The sequence below is a fragment of the Peromyscus leucopus genome, chromosome 8b (genome assembly GCF_004664715.2).
Source record: "Peromyscus leucopus breed LL Stock chromosome 8b, UCI_PerLeu_2.1, whole genome shotgun sequence".
In the NCBI taxonomy this organism is placed as follows: domain Eukaryota; kingdom Metazoa; phylum Chordata; class Mammalia; order Rodentia; family Cricetidae; genus Peromyscus; species Peromyscus leucopus.
The window spans coordinates 87,134,602-87,153,631 of NC_051086.1; the positions used below are offsets into that span (position 1 = coordinate 87,134,602).

Consider the following 19,030-nt stretch of genomic DNA (forward strand, 5'->3'; position numbering starts at 1 on the left):
CTGATCTCCATGTGCCCGCTGTGCCGTAAGCACCGCCTCCGTTAATAATAAAGAAGTCATCTATAAGTATTTCTAATCTCTGTGGTGTGCATGTGTTTATAAGTATTCATGTACATGTGTGTACAGGTGTGCATGTGTGCATGTACACGAACTCGAATGTGTAGACCAGAAGTTTATGTCTTCGTGGATCAATTTCCACCTTCTGTGTGGAGGGAGGGTCTCTGGTGTGAACTTAGCACTCACTGATTGAGCTAATCTAACTAGCCGGCTGGGGTTCAGATGTCTATGCCTTCCACCTGTCCAGCATTTACGTGGGTGCCGGGGAGTCATATACCAGATCTCATGCTTACTCAGCCAGCTCTTGACCTACTGGACCATGCTCTCAGTACTCCTGGAACATACATGATTTGTACACCTTTTTTTTTTTTTTTTTTTTTTTTTGGTCATTTTGCAGTTTTGTTTAAAGTTGGTTAACTGCAGCCCTACAGATGTTAAGCTATGCTGCTGAAGGCCTAGAATGGGAACCAAACGTAAGATCAAGGTGCCTTTTACAAACTGTGTCAATAAAGGCAAAGTGAAGCCGGGCAGTGGTGGCGCACACCTTTAATCCCAGCAACTCAGGAGGCAGAGCCAGGTGGATCTTTGTGAGTTCGAGGCTAGCCTGGTCTACAGAGTGAGATCCACAAAAGGCACAAAGCTACACAGAGAAACTCTGTCTCAAAAAACAAACAAACAAAAAAAGCCAAAGTGAGTGCAATGGATAGACCTGTAATCCGAGCACTTAAAAGGCGGAGGCAGGGGGAGTGTGAGTCTGGGGCCACCTTGAGCCATATAGTCAGAACCTATACCTAGAAGTGGGAGATGGACAGTGGTATCGGGGGAAAGGTGAAGAAAATATATACTTCTCAGATTAAAAAAAAAAATTAAGATGGACATGGTAACACATGCCTTTGATTCCTGCACTCAGAGCCCTCACAGGTGGATCTCTGTGAGTTCAAGGCCAGCTTGGTCTACATAAAGAGTTCCAGGCCAGCCAGAGCTACACAGTGAGACCTGTCTGTATCCAACAAAAAACAAACAAACCAAATAAAATTGTTAAATGGGGGCTGGAGAGATGGGTTAGCAGTTGGGAGCACTGGCTGCTCTTCCAGAGGACCCAGGTTCAAGTCCCAGCATCAACATGGCAGCTCACACCTGCCTGTAATTCCAGTTCCAGGGGATCTGGCACCCCCACACAGACATGCACCAAAGTACATAGAATAAAAGTGGATAAATTATTAAAATAAAAATTAAATGGACCCCAAATGGGAAAAACACATCAGAAGCTCAACTTAGCCACGGGAAGAACACAGACATGAGAATCGTATGGTGCTAAGGGCTAGACAGATACAATGATAGAGAAGATGGGCACCAGTTCACAAAGAATAAAGACACTAAGCCTGTGGCAAGGGCCTCTAAGCCCTGGAAACGCTGGGAATGTTATTTTCTGAACCCAACGGTTGGTTATGTGAGTTGTACTCTGTAAAAAAAAAAAAAAAAAAAAAAAAAATCAATCAAGCTGAACACACTGTGTTCACATTTCTGTAGTTGTGCCATACTCCAAGAATTAAACATGTGAAACCAAACTGGGCAGTGGTGGTGCACGCCTTTAATCCCAGCACTCAGGGGAGGTGGTGCCCCCCCCTCGCCCCGCAGCGAGCAGAGGCAGATGAATCTCTCTGTGAGTTCGAGACCAGCCAGGTCTACAGAGTGAGTTACAGGACAGCCAGAGCTACACAGAGAAATCCTGTCTCAAAAAACCAAATAAATAAATACATTTTTAAAGTGTGAAATCAAAGAAGAGTTAAATACCAAAGTCAAAATAGAGACTGGGCAGGAGCCAATGAGTTAGTGGCTAACTAAGCAGTAAGATGCTCTACACCTTCGATTGGGGCTGAGAGAACACAAAGGTTGTTAACCTCACTACCTGAACTAGTTATAATTACAGGTTGTTTGTATTTGCAGAGGATGCTGTGGGGACCACACAGACCCAGATTGCATTACCATAGCAATGACCTCTGTGACTGAGTCTCCTTATCTATGAGAAGAGGGATGAGAGGATTCAGCCCTCAGCAGAAGGAATCTCACAGCCCTCACAGCCAAGCTGACTTCACATGCTCAGTGAGAGGTGGGGCACTCTCTTCAGACCACTGCACAATGTTCTACAGAAATGCTCAAGTCACCTGGCGGCGCCGCACACCTTTAATCCCAGCACTCGGGAGGCAGAGCCAGACGGATCTCTGTGAGTTCAAGGCCAGCCTGGGCTACAGAGAGAGTTCCAGGACAGGCTCCAAAACTACACAGAGAAACCCTGTCTCGAAAAAATACAAAAACAAAAACAAACAAGAATACTAAAGTCACTTCCCCCACACTCCCCTCCCAGGAAGCCTTCCAAAAGCTCATCTCCCAACATGAAAGTATCTTTCTGTTCCACCTTTCAGTCATTTTGAGTTTATAAAATTTTGTGATCTTCTATACTCCAACATCAAACATATACTGCAGCTTTTAAGCATTCTGTCCTAACTCCGCCGTAATTTGGGGTGTTTATGGGGACAGCAGGGGAGTGGTCCCCTATTGTAACACAGCCACTTCTCCCAGGTGGGCACCCTCAGGGAAACCCCTCTGGCTAACCTGTGAGTGGAGGATGCTCAGTGCTGCCACTTAAGCCTGAAAGGAGCATCTGTGGGCTGGAAAGACGCTCTGCAGTTAAGAGTACTGGCTGTCCCAGCACTCAGGAGGCAGAGGCAGGAGGATCTCTGTGAGTTTGAGGCCAGCTTGGTCTACAGAGTGAGTTCCAGGACAGCCGGGGATATGCAGAGAGACCCTGTCTCAAACAAAATCTAAAAAACACAAAACACTGGCTGCTCTTCCAGAGAATCAAGGGTTTGATTCCCAGAACCATGGTGGCTCATAATTGTCTTTAACTCCAGTTGCAGGAAATCCAATGCTTTCTTCTGACCTTGGCAGACATCAAGCATGTACATGGTGCACCATATGTACATATAGGCAAAATGCTCATACACATAAAATGATAAAATAAAAAATGTTAAAGTGACGAGGGGCATAGTCCAGGAGCTGATGTTCTGACTGATGCCATGGAGTCACACACTACAGGCCTGGACCGTGACCCTGTGACTGCACAGAATGACAGCTGCTGACCTAAAATGCAGATGTGTTTAAGGAAAAGCCGTCCACCGTAATCATGTTCCTAAATAACATGTAATTCAGTTTAGTGTATGAGAAACAGTTGGATTTGGGTGGTATTTTTCTCTTCTCCACACACCCCAAGTATGATTATACATATGTACCGATATATGACTATAAACAACACGTTCTAGGATCTTGTTTCCATATTTAATTCTTCACTGAATGCTGTGGGATGTTCTGTATGTCAAATGTGTTGCTCTGATTGGTCAATAAATAAAACACTGATTGGCCAGTAGCCAGGCAGGAAGTATAGGTGGGACTAACAGAGAGGAGAATTGAGAGAACAGGAAGGCGGAGGGAGATACTGCCAGCCGCCGCCATGACAAGCAGCATGTTAAGATGCCGGTAAGCCATGAGCCAAGTGGCAAGGTATAGATTTACAGAAATGGATTAATTTAAGATGTAAGAACTAGATAGCTAGAAGCCTGAGCCATTAGGCCAAACAGTTTAAATAATATAAGTGTCTGTGTGTTTATTTTATAAGTGGGCTGTCGGACTGCCGGGGTTTGGCCGGACTCGGAAAGAAAACTCTCCAGCTACAACTGAAAGTATTGCCTTTTAAAAAATTTTGGGGAGAAAAAAGCCAAACCATTTTTATAGCTAATTCAGGCTTGAGAGATGGTCCAGCAGGTAAAGGTAAGGTCAACGACCTGGATTCAATCCTCAGAAACCACATGTCAGAAGGAGGGGAGGGACTCCCCGGCTAGCTGTCCTCTGACCCCCACATGCTTATGTGGCATGGCTGTCAGTCATGACTACATATACATTAAATATATATATATATATATATATATATACATACACACACACACACACACACACACACACAAATATAATTTTAAATTAAGGCTAAAGGCCTTGCTGTATGACACATCATATCTCACTTACTTATTCCTTATCTATTGCTTTAACTCATAAAATCTTTCTATTTTTTAATCTTTATTTGTTTTAGATAGGACCTCACTAGGTAGCCCTGGCTGGGCTGGAACTGGCTGTGTAGACCAGGCTGGCTTCAAACTCACAGAGATTGGCCTGCCTTTGCGGCTCCCTTCAAGTGTTGGGATTAAAGGTGTGTGCACCGCACCTGACTTAATAAGTATAATTTCTTAATCATAAATGCTATGTTGAGCTTACTTGTGATCCCCAACTTAAGATTTTTCAGCTCTATAGGCAGTAAAAACCTTGCTTTGTGTTTCAACTTTTCCTGGTTTCCTTGGTGGGCAGTATGTGATGGAGCTCTCGGTCCGTGCTAGAGGCAACAGCGGACCACAGCCCTCCGCGTCTGTCATGAGACAACCAGTGCTTTACAGGTGGTGTGGCTACACCGTGACGTCAACAACAGTGACATTTCAACTTAGAGTGAGTGTATCAGGACCCCCAAAGTTGGTAAGTACTCATGTTACTGACTCGGTCTTTCTTGAAACCGTCTTGAGACATACAGGTGGTATCTTGCTTAAGTTTTTTGTTTGTTTTTGTTTTGCGACAGGGTCTCATGTACCCCAGACTAGCTCCAGACACACAAGGCATCAAAGATGACCTTGAACATCTGAATCTCCTGCCTCCACCTCCCAGGGACTGGGATTGCAGGAGTGCACCGCCATGCCCAGTTTATGAGGTGCCAGGGACTGGGCACAGGTCTTCGTGCATGCTAGGCTGGCACTCTACTGAGCTGTTCTCAGCCTTTGCTTTTGTTCGTTTGGGTTTTTCTGTTGTTGTTTGTTGTGTTTTCAAGACAGGGTTTCTCTGTGTAACAGCCATACAATGCCACACCCCGGCTCAGCCTGTTATTTTGTTTTGTGATTGCTAATGACTTTAACAATTCTCCACAGGCTTACCAGACATGGTGTGCTTTTGCTGTTGGTTGGTTGGTTTGTATGTGTGTGTGAGAGTGTGAACTGTTCACATCTTTCACAGTCTCACCTGCTCAGATCACAGGAGCCTCAGCAGTGCTAGAAGCTGCCCATCAAGTTACAAGCTGGTTGCCACATGTGTTACAGAAATCATCCCTTCTGCCTCACTCTTCTACGTTTTACTGGAAGAGAGACCCTCTCTCTGGTTCTTTCCCCCACTCCTGTGACTACAGACAGCAAAGGTCAGTTCTGCGTCCTTTTCAGTGTTTGGTACAGGTGGGGTCATGAGTATGCTTCAGCATCTGGATCAGCACACTGGGGGGCTCTCCCACAGCGTTGGAGCAAGCTGTAGGTTGTTCATGAGCTGCTGTGTACTCTAACACCTGACCATGTGAAGACACAGCCACCCACTCTTCAAATGAGGGTCGTTTGGGGAATTCACTTGGGGCTAATATTTAGTTCAGGCTTTTTGTTTGTTTTTGAGACGGGGTTTCTCTATGTAGTCCTAGGTGTCCTGGAACTCACTCTGTAGACCAGACTGGCCTCAAACTCAGAGATCCGCCTGCCTCTGCCTCCTGAGTATTGGGATTAAAGGCGTGCGCCACCACTGCCCAGCTAGTTTGGGCTTTTATAAAGAGTGCAGCTATAAGCATTTTTTTTTAATGTAGTTTCAATTCCTTAGGTTATCTACAAAATACACAGAGGGAAAGGTGCCTGGGTGGGTGGAGTGGTCTGATAGATGCCAAAGGAGACTCTCTGCCACCAGTCAGCATCACAGAAGAAGTGGGGGGGGGGGGACACCAATGTGACACAGTGGGATGATACACATTCATGCAGCACTTCCTCAAAAATGTTTAAGACAAATCCAGGAGCCCGTAAGTGATGTAGACCACAGCACTTTACAGGACAGCTGACCTCGAACTCTCAGGAGTGCGATACCATGACAATCGGAACAGCCAAGCAACGATGTTAGAGTGACGGAAAGTGAGGAAACATGGCATCTAAATTTAAAACAGCCTTCAAAACTGTTCACGAGGCCGGCACATGATCAGCTGGTAGAGTGCCTGTCTACCACAAGGCCTGGGATCATCATCCCAGCACCGTATAAACTGGTGGTGTACGCCTGTGATCCAAGCACCCAGGAGGTAAAGGCAGGAGGATCAATTCCAGGTCATCTTCAACTACAGAGTTTGAGGCCAGCCTGGGCTACGTGGGAGCCAGTCTCAAAAGAAAACAACACGTAACTGGGATGCAGAGGATTGCGATGAACTCAAGGCCACCTTCGACCGCACGGTGAATTCAAGACTAGCAAAACTATGTGACAGACCCTGACTGGAGAGAAAGGGGGTGAGGAGAGCAGGGGGAGGGGGCGCTACTGGGAGCTGGATGTGCTGACAAATGCCTGTAACCTAATGCTCAGAAGGCAGAGGCAGGAGCATGGAGACTTTAAAGCCAGCCAGGCTGCACAGTGAGATGGGATCTCAAAACAAACGAACAAATAAACTTGGGTATGGTGACATGCACTGTTAAATAGGCAGGCAGATCTCTATGAGTTCCTGAGTTCCAGACCAGCCAAGGCAACTTAGGGAGACCTTGTCTCAAAAAACAAAAACAAACAAACAAAAAACAACACACATTCATTAATAGGATGACTGGAAATCCAAACATGAACTACATACTAGAAAAAACCCACCATATATCATATCTAGACAAAAGTCCACTGTATATCGTATCTTGTGATGATGTTATTATGGTTACTTATGGAAATGTCTGTCCTGGATAGTTTTATGTCAACTTGACACAAGCTAAAGTCTTCTGAGAGGAAAGAACCTCAACTGGGAAACGCCTCCCTAAGATCCAGCTGTGGACAAGCCGTTAGCCCAGCGATTCTCAACCCGTGGGTCTCGCATATCGGATATCCTGCATATCAGATATTTACATTATGATTCAAAACAGTAACAAAATAACAGCAATGGAGCGGCAACAAAATAACTTTATGGTTGGGGTTGTCTTAGGGTTTCTATTGCTGTGAAGAGACACCATGGCAACTGTTACAAGGAAAATATTTAATTGAGATGGTGGCTTACAGTTTCAGAGATTTAGTCTGTTGTCATCATGGTGGGACATGGCGGTGGGCAGGCAGACATGGAGCTGGAGAAGGAGCTGAGTTCTACACCTTGCAGGCAACAGGAAGTGGACTGAAACACCGGGTGTGGCTTGAGCATACAGGAGACCTCAAAGCCCGCCTCCACAGTGACACACTGCCTCCAACAAGACCACACCCACTCCACCAAAGCCACACATCCATATTTTTTTCAAACCACCACAGGGGTCACCACAACATGAGGAACTATATTAAGGGATCACAGCATTAGGAAGGTTGAGAACCACAGCTTTAGGGCATTTTCTTAATTAGTGGTTGATGGGGGAGGCCCAGTCCATTGTAGGCAGTGCCATCCCTGGACTGGTGATCTTGGGTTCTATAGGACGGCAGGCTGGGCAAGCCATGAGGAGCACGCCGGTAAGCAGCACTTCTTCCCGGCCTCTGCATCAGCCCCTGCCTCCAGGATCCTGCCCTGATTTCCTTTGATGATGAACAGTGCTGTGGAAGTATAAGCCCAATAAACCCTTTCCTCCCCAGGTTTCTCTGGTCATGGCGTTTCCTCACAGCGATAGTCACCCTAAGACAATGTCTTTGGTTGACGAGTGGCTAGTATTTAGATATGAAATGTTATATTTCCCATGACTTGAGAAAGAGCCTGTTGTCATGGAATCGTCTGGGACCATTTTCCACACAGCCCTATGCCCTTAGCGTCCTCCCACAAGTTGCTGCCTGAAACTGGGGCTCATTCACTTACAGTGAGCCAATTGCTTTGAATGTTTACTCTCTAATTCATTTACCCATTTTCTTCTATGCATTTCAGAGGGGTCTCTTAGCTGTCAGGCAAGTGTCTGCTTCTAATGGAGATCTCAGAGCAGCCTGCTTTTATTCCCCCTTTTAATGAAACGCACTTTTTAAATGCCACATAAAATAAAATTGGTGAACATTTGACCCTTTGTCTTGGGCATGAGCATACTTGTGTTTTCACATATGTGTGTTCATGAACAGGTTACATGTGCAGGCCAGAGATTCATATTATGTGTCTTGCTCAATAGCTCTCCTTCTGGGTCCTCTGTAAGAGCAGTTAGTACATGCTCCAAACCACTGAGCCATCTCTCCACCTCTGAAAGCGAATTTCATTTCTAGCCATTTTTGCACCTTCTACACGACAGTACATCATCTGAATTCCTGAGTGATAGCTGCAAATTGAAATCAAATTTCCTTTTTCTTTTTTTTCTTTTTTTGGTTGGAGGTGCAGAGCTGGGTGTTGAACCCAGATCCTCTCACATGCTAACCATATCCTCCACCAGTGGATTCCCGCCCCCAGCGTTTTCTAGTTGTAAAATCCATATCTTCCCAACATTTAAAATAAAGATGTCATTTTAAATCAAAGTGCTGTTTCTGGGGTGTCTCATTATATTTTTACAAACAGCTTAGAACTCTTGCTTCTGGAGACTATACTCCTCCAACTGGACTGTGTACCATTTATCTTAACCCAACGCCGCATGTTTTTCATGATCAGGACATCATCTAAAATATTCCTTTTTGTCTTTGGGACACTTGTCTGCTTGCTTTAATTTTTTTCCAACTCAAAAAAATATTTACTAAGGGCTGGAGAGATGGCTCAGAGGTTAAGAGCACTGGCTGCTCTTCCCAGAGGTCCTGAGTTCAATTCTCAGCACCCACATGCGCACCATGTGTGTGCCTGGTGCCTACGAGGCCAGAAGAGGGCACTGGTTTCCCTGGAAACTGGAGTTACACATGGTAGTGAGCCACGTGGCATGGGTGCTAGGAACCACACCTGAGTGTTGTATTAGAGGAGTGGGCGCGCTTAACTGTGCTGAGCCGTCCATCTCTCCAGCCCAGCGCTGAGGGGGCTGAGGACTGTGTGATCATATTTGAGTCCCTTGATATTAGTGGGGTTTCTTTCTATTAGTCGTAAGACCAGCAACAGCTGGTGCCTGATAGCATACTGGGCAATTTATATCTCAGACATCTATCATCTGACTTGTGTGTGACTCCCACAAAACACCCTACAAGGCGGGGTGTTACTATTCTCACTTGACAAAAGAAGACACCAGAGCCTGAGGCCACACGGTTGGTCAATTCATTCTGACCTCAAGGATTCTGCCCCATTAACATATCCAGAGGACTGAGAGAAGGAAATAGGCTAGATCGCACCTACACCCGCCTCAGTCCGCAGGACAGTACCACACCAACTACGATTCCCAACACCCTGTGGGTGTCAGAGCCCAGTTTAGAGTTTTCCCTGTAGAAACAGTGTGGCTTGAGCTGAAATGTCCCCGAAGGTTCATATGTTACTTAAAAGTCTAGTTTCCAAACGGATGGGCTCTGGGGAGTTGTGAGACTCTGAGGTTTCAAACCTAGTCAATGGATGGATCGTTGCTGAACCCACCATATTGATAACATGTTGGGAAGTGGGGCCTCACTGAAAGAAGTCTGAGGGGTGGGGTGTGGGCTGAGGTGCTGCACCGTGTCCCTGCCCTTTCCTCTCCCCTCTTTTCCAGCTGCCAGGAGGTGAGCAGTTCTTCACACCACATCCTCCGCCATGATTTCTGACCTTGTCTCAGGCTCAAAGCAACTAGACCAAGTGACCGCAGACTGGTGCCCTGAAACTGTCGGCCACAGCGATTTCCTTCTCCTCTTTAAGCGGTCTGTGTCCAGTGCTCTACCACAGCAATGAGAAACCTAACCCAACTCTCAGCCCATCACGATGCAACTCACTACATGTCCTCGGGGTGAGAAGGACAGAAGGCAGGGTCCTCCACCGTGGTGATGTCTGGGGCTGTCTTCCCTCCTAGGTATTCTCAAGAGCCTTGAGTCCTGAAGGAAAACTCAGGGGAAGCCAGGAAGGCCGCGGGAAGGACGGACTTGCTTGGCAGAAAGTGCAGTGAGCAGAGGCTTGGAGGTGAGAGGGACTCGGGGAGGGTGGAGCAGAGCATGCTGGGAAGGTGACGAGGAGGCTTGGGGGAGGGGCTGAAAGGCAGCTGCAGTTTCACAGCTGTCTCCTGGAGGCTCCTCAGCCAGAGGAGCTGAAGCGGGCAGAGGCTGTCAGAAAGCATGGGTCAAGCCACTGGAGGATCTGTATTTTTATTTTTTAAATTATGATTACATTTTTATGGGTATGGGTACGTGTGTATGTCTGGGCACCATGTGTGTTCCCGGTGCCCTCAGAAGCCAGAAGGTGTTAGATTCCCCTGGGACTGAAACTACAGACAGTTGTTAGCTACCTTGTGGATGCTGGGAATCAAAACCTGGTCCTCTGGAAGTCCGAGGATCTGTTCTTTAAAGATGCCAAGCCAAGGGCCCCAGGAGAGAGAACAGAGTGACCCCGAAGACTAAGAAAGAAACCAACCATGAGAGCTCCATCTGGAGCCATGGTGTGCTGCCTGGAGGAGGCAGTCCAGTCTATTTGCTAGGGCGCTGGAGCTGACCGTCCCCAGCATTTCCTGGGCCATGGCTATCAGCATGCAGCCCCACTCCAGCCTACCGAGGAGTAACTAGAATCCTAGAATCTGCAGAGCTCAGGGTGAGTTCCAAGGGCTATCACCACTCCAGTGGCCCACTTCACCCAGATTCATAGGACTCAGTCATGGGAAAGGGGGCCCTCCTCCTCTCATGAAGGGCTAAACAGGAAGACACATTTCCTGCCAGTGATACCCATGCCGCCCCCCCAGTCCAGGGAGCCCCCCAGGAGCCGTGCAGGACTGGGGGTTGAATTCAAAGGAAGAATAGGTCTTGGTCGTCTCAATCTCATCCCTGTACAGGCTCAGTAAACATGAATGAATGAACAAACGAATATGTGAAATCAAGCTGAGGTGCCTGGCTGGAGCACCTTTAGGCATTTGGCACTAATTTATCAATACCCCCTTGGAGGGGAACATCTCAGGAACCCCAAGGACAGGAAGAGGGAGCTTAGTCTCTGCCTCCTGGGCCCCTGGAGACTGTGAGAACCAGCTGACAGCAGGGGTCTGTCCAACCCACTCTCTTCTTCACTGTCCCTCTCCAGGGGACACATGGGTAGGTGTAGTGGGTAGCCATTCCAGCTTGGATCTGGAAGTTCCAACCCCCAATGAGGCTTCCGTAACGGTCAAGCCTACAAGACAGGGCCAAGAGAGGACCCTGAAGACCCAAGATCTGGATGCGCCACCTCTCTTGGTTCCTGGACCCTGGACGCTGGAGGTCGACCGAGCCGAGTTCTCCAGAGAACAGCGCCGGACTGCGCCACACCTTTTCCAGACCCTGCAACCTACCTATCCCTTCATTTGTGAGTTACGCCACTAAATAAACCTCCCTTTTAACTATGTAGAGTGGCCTTAATAATTTCACCAGTAGGTAGGCGTTGTGGTTGGGTGTGATAGCTTGGCCAATGATGGGGTCAGAATCTAGTGGCCTTAGTGGGCAACTAGGAAGTAGAGCCTGGTTAAGAAAGTAGGAGACCGGGAACCTGCCTTTGCAGGGGGACCTTGCTGGTCCTTGGTGCCTCCTCATCTTCCTGGCCGGCATGCGCAGCCTTCCTCTGCTGCCATGATCCTGGGTTACGCTTCTGCCTCACCATGGCTTAGGGGCAATGGGACCAGCTGCCTTCTGGCTGAAGTCTTTGCAGCTGAGAGCCAAAATAAACCTTTCTTCCCTAAGTTGTTTAGATGAAGCAATTGAGTCACAGTGACAAGCTTGTTAGCACACAGGGTGTCCCAGGCTCGGAGCTCCAGGGCAATTTCCCTGCCATCTACATGCTTTTGTTTTGGCCTGGAACTGCTAGGTTTAGGCGGCTGCGTTCAAGTCCATTTACCACTGTCTAGTGGTGAGACTTGACAAATCACCGAACAGCTCTAACAACTGACTCTCGGGGTCTGAGGTAAGGTCTTCCCAGGGTTAGGAGATGTGAGGAGCCACCACCACAGAATGGTTATCACTCTGCCCCACCCCCATGCTCAAACTAGTGATGAATTCAAGTGAAGACCCTGAGAAGTTCCTGGCTCTTCCATCTTGTCCCACAGTCACCAACTTGTGGGCATCGGACTTCTCTGGTATGAGTACCCTGGGACCAAACCCAGGCTGCCTACTCTCCTGCATGCACTTTCACCTTGCCCAGGTGAACTCGGGATAGAACAGAAATCCAGCATGGAGCACAGTGGCCTTGGCAGCTTGCTAAGGCCGGGAAGGCAGAGTTTTATGGGGAAGGACAGGGCTCGGGACTTTGCTGGCTGGACGCGCAGTGGTTTGTCTAGTGACCGGCGACAATGACAAGTACCCAATACCTCTCAGAGGGAATGCCAGCCACCCCCGTGTGCCCTTTAGACACCACAGGAGGACTTCCTGACGGCTCCACCTAGACAGCAGATCCCCTCTTCCAGTCCAGACAGAGCTCATTTCTGTACTAAGAAACAAACCTTCATCACTTCAGAGCCCACACAGCCAGCCTGCAAGTGGGGTCTTCATCCGGGCCTTCCAGGCACCTGGCCAGGTTCCTTTAACCTCTCCTTCAGGAACCCAGGAAGCCTTAACTCAGCAGCGCCCGCCAGCTTCCTGGCCTCCTCTCCATTTCCCCTCCCCGCTCTCTTCAGAGAGTCTTAACTCCTTGGACCGCACTGTCTCCTGTTTCTAGTCGTCAAGCATCCCTGGCCCAGCCTTTCACTTACTAGATGTGCCCAAACTAAACCATCAGGCTCCTCTTTTAAGATTCCGTTTTGTACTCTGCAAAATGGGTCCGATGGTCCCTACCTCTCTGGGTCGTCATCAGAATTTAATGAGAAACCGGACGCGCAGCACTCAACAGGACTTCCGGGCTGAGAAGGGCACTCACCGACGGACCCCTTCACCCCGCACAAAGGTTCAACCTGTGCCCCTCTCCTGAAAGACTTCATTTTCTCGAGGGATGCCTCTGAACTCTCTTAAAGCACTTGGCTCGGTGCTGTGTACACGGAGAGTGGACCAGGACTGCAGCAGCGGCGTGTTTTATGGGATCCCTGAGGAAGCAAAGATGAACTCTGCCCTTCTAAGTCAAGAATTCCTACAGCCCTGTCGCCTCCGACCCCTAAGAAAGCTGCGGTATCTCATCCTGAACCCACCGGACTTCCTGCTGGTGATCAGGGAAATGCCAGCTGGCGGCCCCTCCCCACCAGGGGCCTTTCACCCCAGCAACAGCCTGTCAGGCAAATGCTACCTCCCACAAGCATTTTCCTGGGGCGACAGGCTCCCCATGCTGGTGAGGTTCTCCCAGTGCCTGCCTCTTTCATCGGGCACACAGGGACAAGGGCCCACAGGCCCTGCCCCCACAGGCCCTGCCCCAGCCTCCCAGATGAGGGACCCATGGAAGTTTCCTGCTCCTGCTCCCACCCTGCCGACTTGCAGGAGTTGCCTGGAAGTGTTGTGTGTACTGACAGGAAAGTTGTGTGATGTCCCTCTCCTGTTCAGTTGCTTCAGTGGAGGCTCCTCACCCCCAGCTACCTTAGCGCAGGCCGGGCGTCCTCAGACCTGGGGTGGGTAAACCCACCAACCCAATAACCCAGGCTATGGGTAGTTGGTGTGTAGGACAGCCTGAGAGAGCAGGAGGGGAGCCAGGAGGCACAGGGACCCTGTAGGCCTCCTTTTCCTCCCTGACTGGGCCCCTCATCAGGCACCTCCACGCCCCCGTCAAAAGCTCCCTGGGGGAAAAGACCAAGTCAGCAGTCTGGTCCAGCTCTTTCCCAGGGCCTGGCCTTAAAACCCAGGCTAGGGCTCCTGGAATGGCCATCCTTTCCCTCCTCCCTCACATCCTGCAGTTCCAGTGGAGAAGACTCGAGTGTGCTCCATTCTTGCCTGGCCAGGCTTCAGGTCCAGGTGGGATGGCAGGCAGGAGTGTGTGAGCATGGTGTCACCCTGACGTCCCTTTCCCCCTAGCAGATGCCCACAGCACCCCAGGCCACTCGTGAAGGCCCCAGACTCTCCAGGGCCTCCCCTGGTCCTAGCACAAAGCTTTGACTGCTGTCCCATCCCTTGCCACTCAAACCAGCCCCCAGTTAAACACAAAAGGGGGTGTGGAGGCAGCACCCACAGCACAGTTTTTTACTTCTGCAAATCCTCCCGGGGAGGAAGATCGACCCCATCAATGTTCAGCTTCTTGCTGAGGGACCTGCCTGTCTGACCTCACATTTCAGTCAGTTCTTGAAAAGAAAAAAGAAAAGAAACAGCAGAAAAAAGAAGGGTATAGTTTGGGGGGCTTGTGTGATTGGTTTTCTGTGGGTTATGGTTTTGCATCTTTAGAAACTCTTCTGGACTGCAGTGGTGCACGCCTTTAATCCTAGCACTAGGGAGGCAGAGCCAGATGGATCTCTGTGAGTTCGAGGCCAGCCTGGTCTACAGAGCGAGACCCAGGACAGGCATCAAAACTACACAGAGAAACCCTGTCTCGAAAAACCAAAGAGAGAGAGAGAGAGAGAGAGAGAGAGAGAGAGAGAGAGAGAGAGAGAGAGAGAGAGAGAGAAAAGAAACTCTTTTGCAGCTTAAGATTGTCCACTCTGGAGAAGTGCCAGTATGGCCAGAATTGCTCACACAAAGTGAGAGCTTGAACACACACAGAGATGCACACACACTCGGCCCTGCTGACACAAAACTGTCCCACAGGGTTCCACTCGAACGGTGCGGAAATCTTACGCCACAAGCCGTCCTTGAAGACCAAGAAAGAAAATATCAAGACCCTGCCAGACGCGGCACAGGCGACTGACCCCTCACGTATGTGTGTGAAACAATGTGCCTCTGGCTCTCTGGATGCATCCCACCGTACCCGGACCAGAGCGGGGCGGGCGCCAGGGGTCTGGGTGGCCCGGGACTCTAGTCGTCGCCAGCCCTCCATCTCCCTCCCCCCCCCTCCCAGGCCACAGTGCCCAGCATCCCCTCCCCCGCCGCCTGCCACATCTGGTTCCACTCAGGTCCTCCCCCACCTCTAGGCGCGCTCCTCCTCCCATCTCCTCCCTCGCTTCCAGAAAAGCGGAGACGATTTTTAAAAACCCAGTCACACACACACACACACACACACACACACACACACACACACACACACACACACACACACGCTTCTCCAGAAAATAAGGCAGTCAGAAAAAAAAAAACGAGGGAAAAGTCAAGAGGCCCCACTCCCCCTCGGGCCGGCCCCCAAAGTTGGCCAAGTTGGCAGCGCCTTACCCGGGAGGGCGGCGGCGGCGGCGGCGTCCCCCGGGTGGCCGAGATGCAGTCCCCCGAGAAGCAAGAAGCAGCGCAGCAGGTGACGAGGCCAGGGCGCGAGGGCAGGTCGGATGGGCCCCATCCCTGCGGCGCTCGGAGGACGCGAGGACCGAGGGCGCACGGCTGGGCTGCGCGCCGTGGCAGCCCTGATGCTGGGCTGGGATGACCGCCGGCGAGGGGCTCGCGTCCTCCTCCGGGTCGGGACGATGTGATGCCTCCCGGAGAGGAGGAGGGAGGAGGCAGGCCCCGCGGAGGGAGGGCGGAGGGAGGAGCGCCGAACCCGGGAGGAGGGTTTGAGGGGCAGAGGGGAAGGGAAGCGGGTAGCGTGGGAGGGGAAGGAGGAGGTGCGGGGGGCGCGGGGCTGGGGACCCGGCCGCAGGGAGCGCGCGTCGGGAGGGAGAGGAGGGGGATGGCCCGAGGGGAGGATCGGCGCGGGCCAGAAGCACCGTCTCCAGCGTGCGCTCTTTTATCTTCCTCCACTCTGCTGCTTAAGTCCTTCCCGCCTTGTCTTCCCTCTCTTTTCAGCCCGGGCCTGGAGCCCCAGACGCTGCGTCACAGCTTCTCCTGCTGGCGCGGGCGGCGAAGCAACTGCAAAACTTTCCGCAGAACTTCACCGCGTGGCGAGACCTGGGCTGCTGCGAGGCCTGGCCAACCGAGGACCGGAGCGCGCCACCGACTCAGGTGGCCAGACCTGGGCCGCCAGCACCCCCTCCATCTTGCCTCTTTAGCCTGTTTTTAGCTGCTCAGCGCCAGCTATTTTCTTTCCTAGGAGGACCCCCTCCCCTGTTCTGGTAGGGAAGAGGTGGAGCCCAGAACTCTGCCACCCGCGCAGAGATTGGGGGAGGGGAGGGCTCCTGGTGCTTGTGAGCAGCGCAAACAATTCGTGATCCTCTTGTTTCAGCGTGTGTGTGACTCCTCTGTCAGTGTCCCCGGCACAAAATGTGTAACACTGGAGTTAATTGGGGTCCCCGCATCCAGAGACCTGGGACAAAAACAGCCCCCTGGATGTCCCAGAAGACCTACATCATTCCCACCAGCTGGGGTGCTGGCCGGTAGCAAAGAACAAAACGGAAATTTCATGAAGACAATTCAGTTACTTAGTATTACGCAACAGGTCAGACGGCAGCGCAGAGCACTGGACCGAGAGTCTAGACTATGGAGAGCAGCCCACACCTACTCCTAATTTCCCAAACAGCTTTGGAAGAGTTGCTTGGGGCAGGGCTGAGACAGCCCAAAGGAGACTCACCTTCTCCCATCACAAGTGATCAAAACACTGTAAAACTGTAATATGGTTTATTGTTTCCTGCACCCTCTACTCCGGGGCTTTTTTGGAAGTCACAAATGTGACCTTTCATGGCTCCTGCTGCGGGTACTCTTTCCCTGTCTCTGCAGTAAGGCTCTGCTCCCTGGCCCTTCCAAGTTCTGGCAGCTGAGATTCCAGGCTTACTATAGCAGGCCCCTAAAAGGAGCCCCTAAAAGGAGCCCCTGCGGAGCCCTGGAGAGGTTCCCCTAGCCACACAACCCTTACAGTCAGCCAAGTGAACAAAGCCCCTTGCTCACTCACGGTGGGCTTGAGCAGGCTAGGGATTGGCTCCTGGGAATTGCTCATGGCTTCACAGCCCCTTGGGATCTACCTTCTTGGTTCAACATGTCTTGGGAACCTATACAAACCCGGCCATGCTGGGGCTGCCTTCTCTTCACAGCTCCCCTCCTTACAAGTCTTGTCATCTCTGAGGGATTGGAGAATCTGCCAGCTACATCCAAGCTGCATCTTCCTAACTCAACAGCCTAACACGGGGGATGCTTTGGAATAGAATTGGGTCCCTCCTTCACCAGCCAGAGGAAGTTTTGGTAGAAACTGCCCACCTGGCAGAACACAAGCCAACACCTTGTAACAGAGCCCCAGATCTTAGCACAGCTGACTCCATGATGGAATGTCATTCCGGCTGGAAACTCAGCACCTACACAGCACCACCTGCCAACATGAAAACAGAAACCTAATCCATCGAAGTCCATAGTTGTGGGAAATGTCCTAACCTTGCTTTTTGGCTTCTGAAGTTCTGCTTCTGGCTGACGGTTCTTGTTAACTGAAGTATGTCAAGCCAGAAGATGGTTTTTGTGCTTAAAAGCTCACCCAGAGAAAGGCTCAGGGCTATAACAGGATCCCAAACACCCAGTGTAGTCGCTGGCTGGCTAATAAAGACTTTCTAGTGGCTTAAACCCATGTCCGAGTTGTCTTCTCTGGCAAACACCCCACAACACCCTGACATCGTAAGAGTGTGACGTGGCTCTATTGAGTTGCCAGCACAGGACCCACTGTGGTGCCCATGAGAGGCACCGTTAGCATCACCTTGTACTGACTGCTGGGAAAACAAAGACATGCTCACACAGTTGCAGGCTCACACATCTGTAATTCTCATGCCTCTATAGCAAGACAGGCAGTAGAGACGGTTGAATGGAGAAGCTTGAAGGCTACCCAGCCTGGCACATACAACAACAAACAACATAAAAAGGATCCTGTCTTCAGTGTGGAAGGTGACTGTCCTCTAACCTCCGCATGCTACAGTACAGCATTCGTTAGCAGTTGCACACATACACACACAAAAAACAAAAGGATCCAGAGGCTCTTGGCCACAGGCTGTCAGGAGTGCCAGGTGTCATGAGGGCTGAGATTTGAGGCACTGTGCCGGTGGCTTACTCACCACATAGTGGTGGAACAGTTCCTTTTTTTTGTGTGTGTGTGTAACAGCCCTGGCTGTCCTGGATCTCTGTAGCCCAGGCTGGCCTTGAACTCACAGAGATCTGCCTGCCTCTGCCTCCAGAGTGCTGGGATTAAAGGCGTGCGCCGCCGCCGCCGCCGCCGCCGCCGCCGCCGCCGCCGCCGCCGCCGCCGCCGCCACCACCACCACCACAGCCCAGCTCAGGTGGTACAGTTCCTGACAGCCTGTTACTTGTCAGGTCAGTCCCTGTCTAGATGCTTGACACTCAGTGGGTCTCCTTCTGGGTCTGGGGACTTGATGCTCAGCTGGTACTTGCTATAGTGAAATGGGAACTGAGAATGGAGTCTTCAGACCCTGACAATGCCCTTCAAATGTTGACAAAGTCAGCCACGGTGGGCATGGTGGGGATGGTTTCATTAGAGAAGTCTGGTGGGAGGAGCCCAAACTCCGGAGTTAAGGACAGGAATAGGAGTCCAGGTTCCTCCACTCACCAGCTTCGTGACCTTTAGCAGTTCTGTTCTCTCTGAGCTCACAGAGACTGGTAAAGGGACCATGATTCCTACCAGCATTAAGACTTCAAACATTTACATTTCAGGGATGGCAGAGCCCTACAGAGCTGCTCAGGAAACAGAATCCTCTCCTGTCCTGTTGGTCTTTGCTGTTTGGACATCGGGGTCTCCCTTACTCAGGACCCTTCACGTTGCCTGCCTTGTTCCCTCTCAGTACCCATGAGGTGTGTTCAGGCCAGATTAATCGTGACTGAGACGCCTTCCCTTGTCGCTCAGACCTTTGCAGGTTTGACTGTGTACAAAACAGGCAGCCCGACGTCTAAACAAGTCTCCGTAGAAGTGTCTCGATGCCTGGTGTCGCTGGCTAATAAATGCATGTCT

General features: G+C 50.6%; 1 protein-coding gene across 1 annotated transcript in view; it reads right to left on the bottom strand.

Annotated features, from left to right (window-relative positions):
- Positions 1-15,709, bottom strand: part of Mrc2 (mannose receptor C type 2) — a 61,471-nt gene extending 45,762 nt beyond the window's left edge. Inside the window, 1 exon segment of the mRNA XM_028865147.2 lies at positions 15,382-15,709. Within this exon segment, the coding sequence (XP_028720980.1) occupies positions 15,382-15,502 (121 nt within the window). The 5' untranslated portion in view covers positions 15,503-15,709.
- Positions 15,710-19,030: the final 3,321 nt, after the last annotated feature.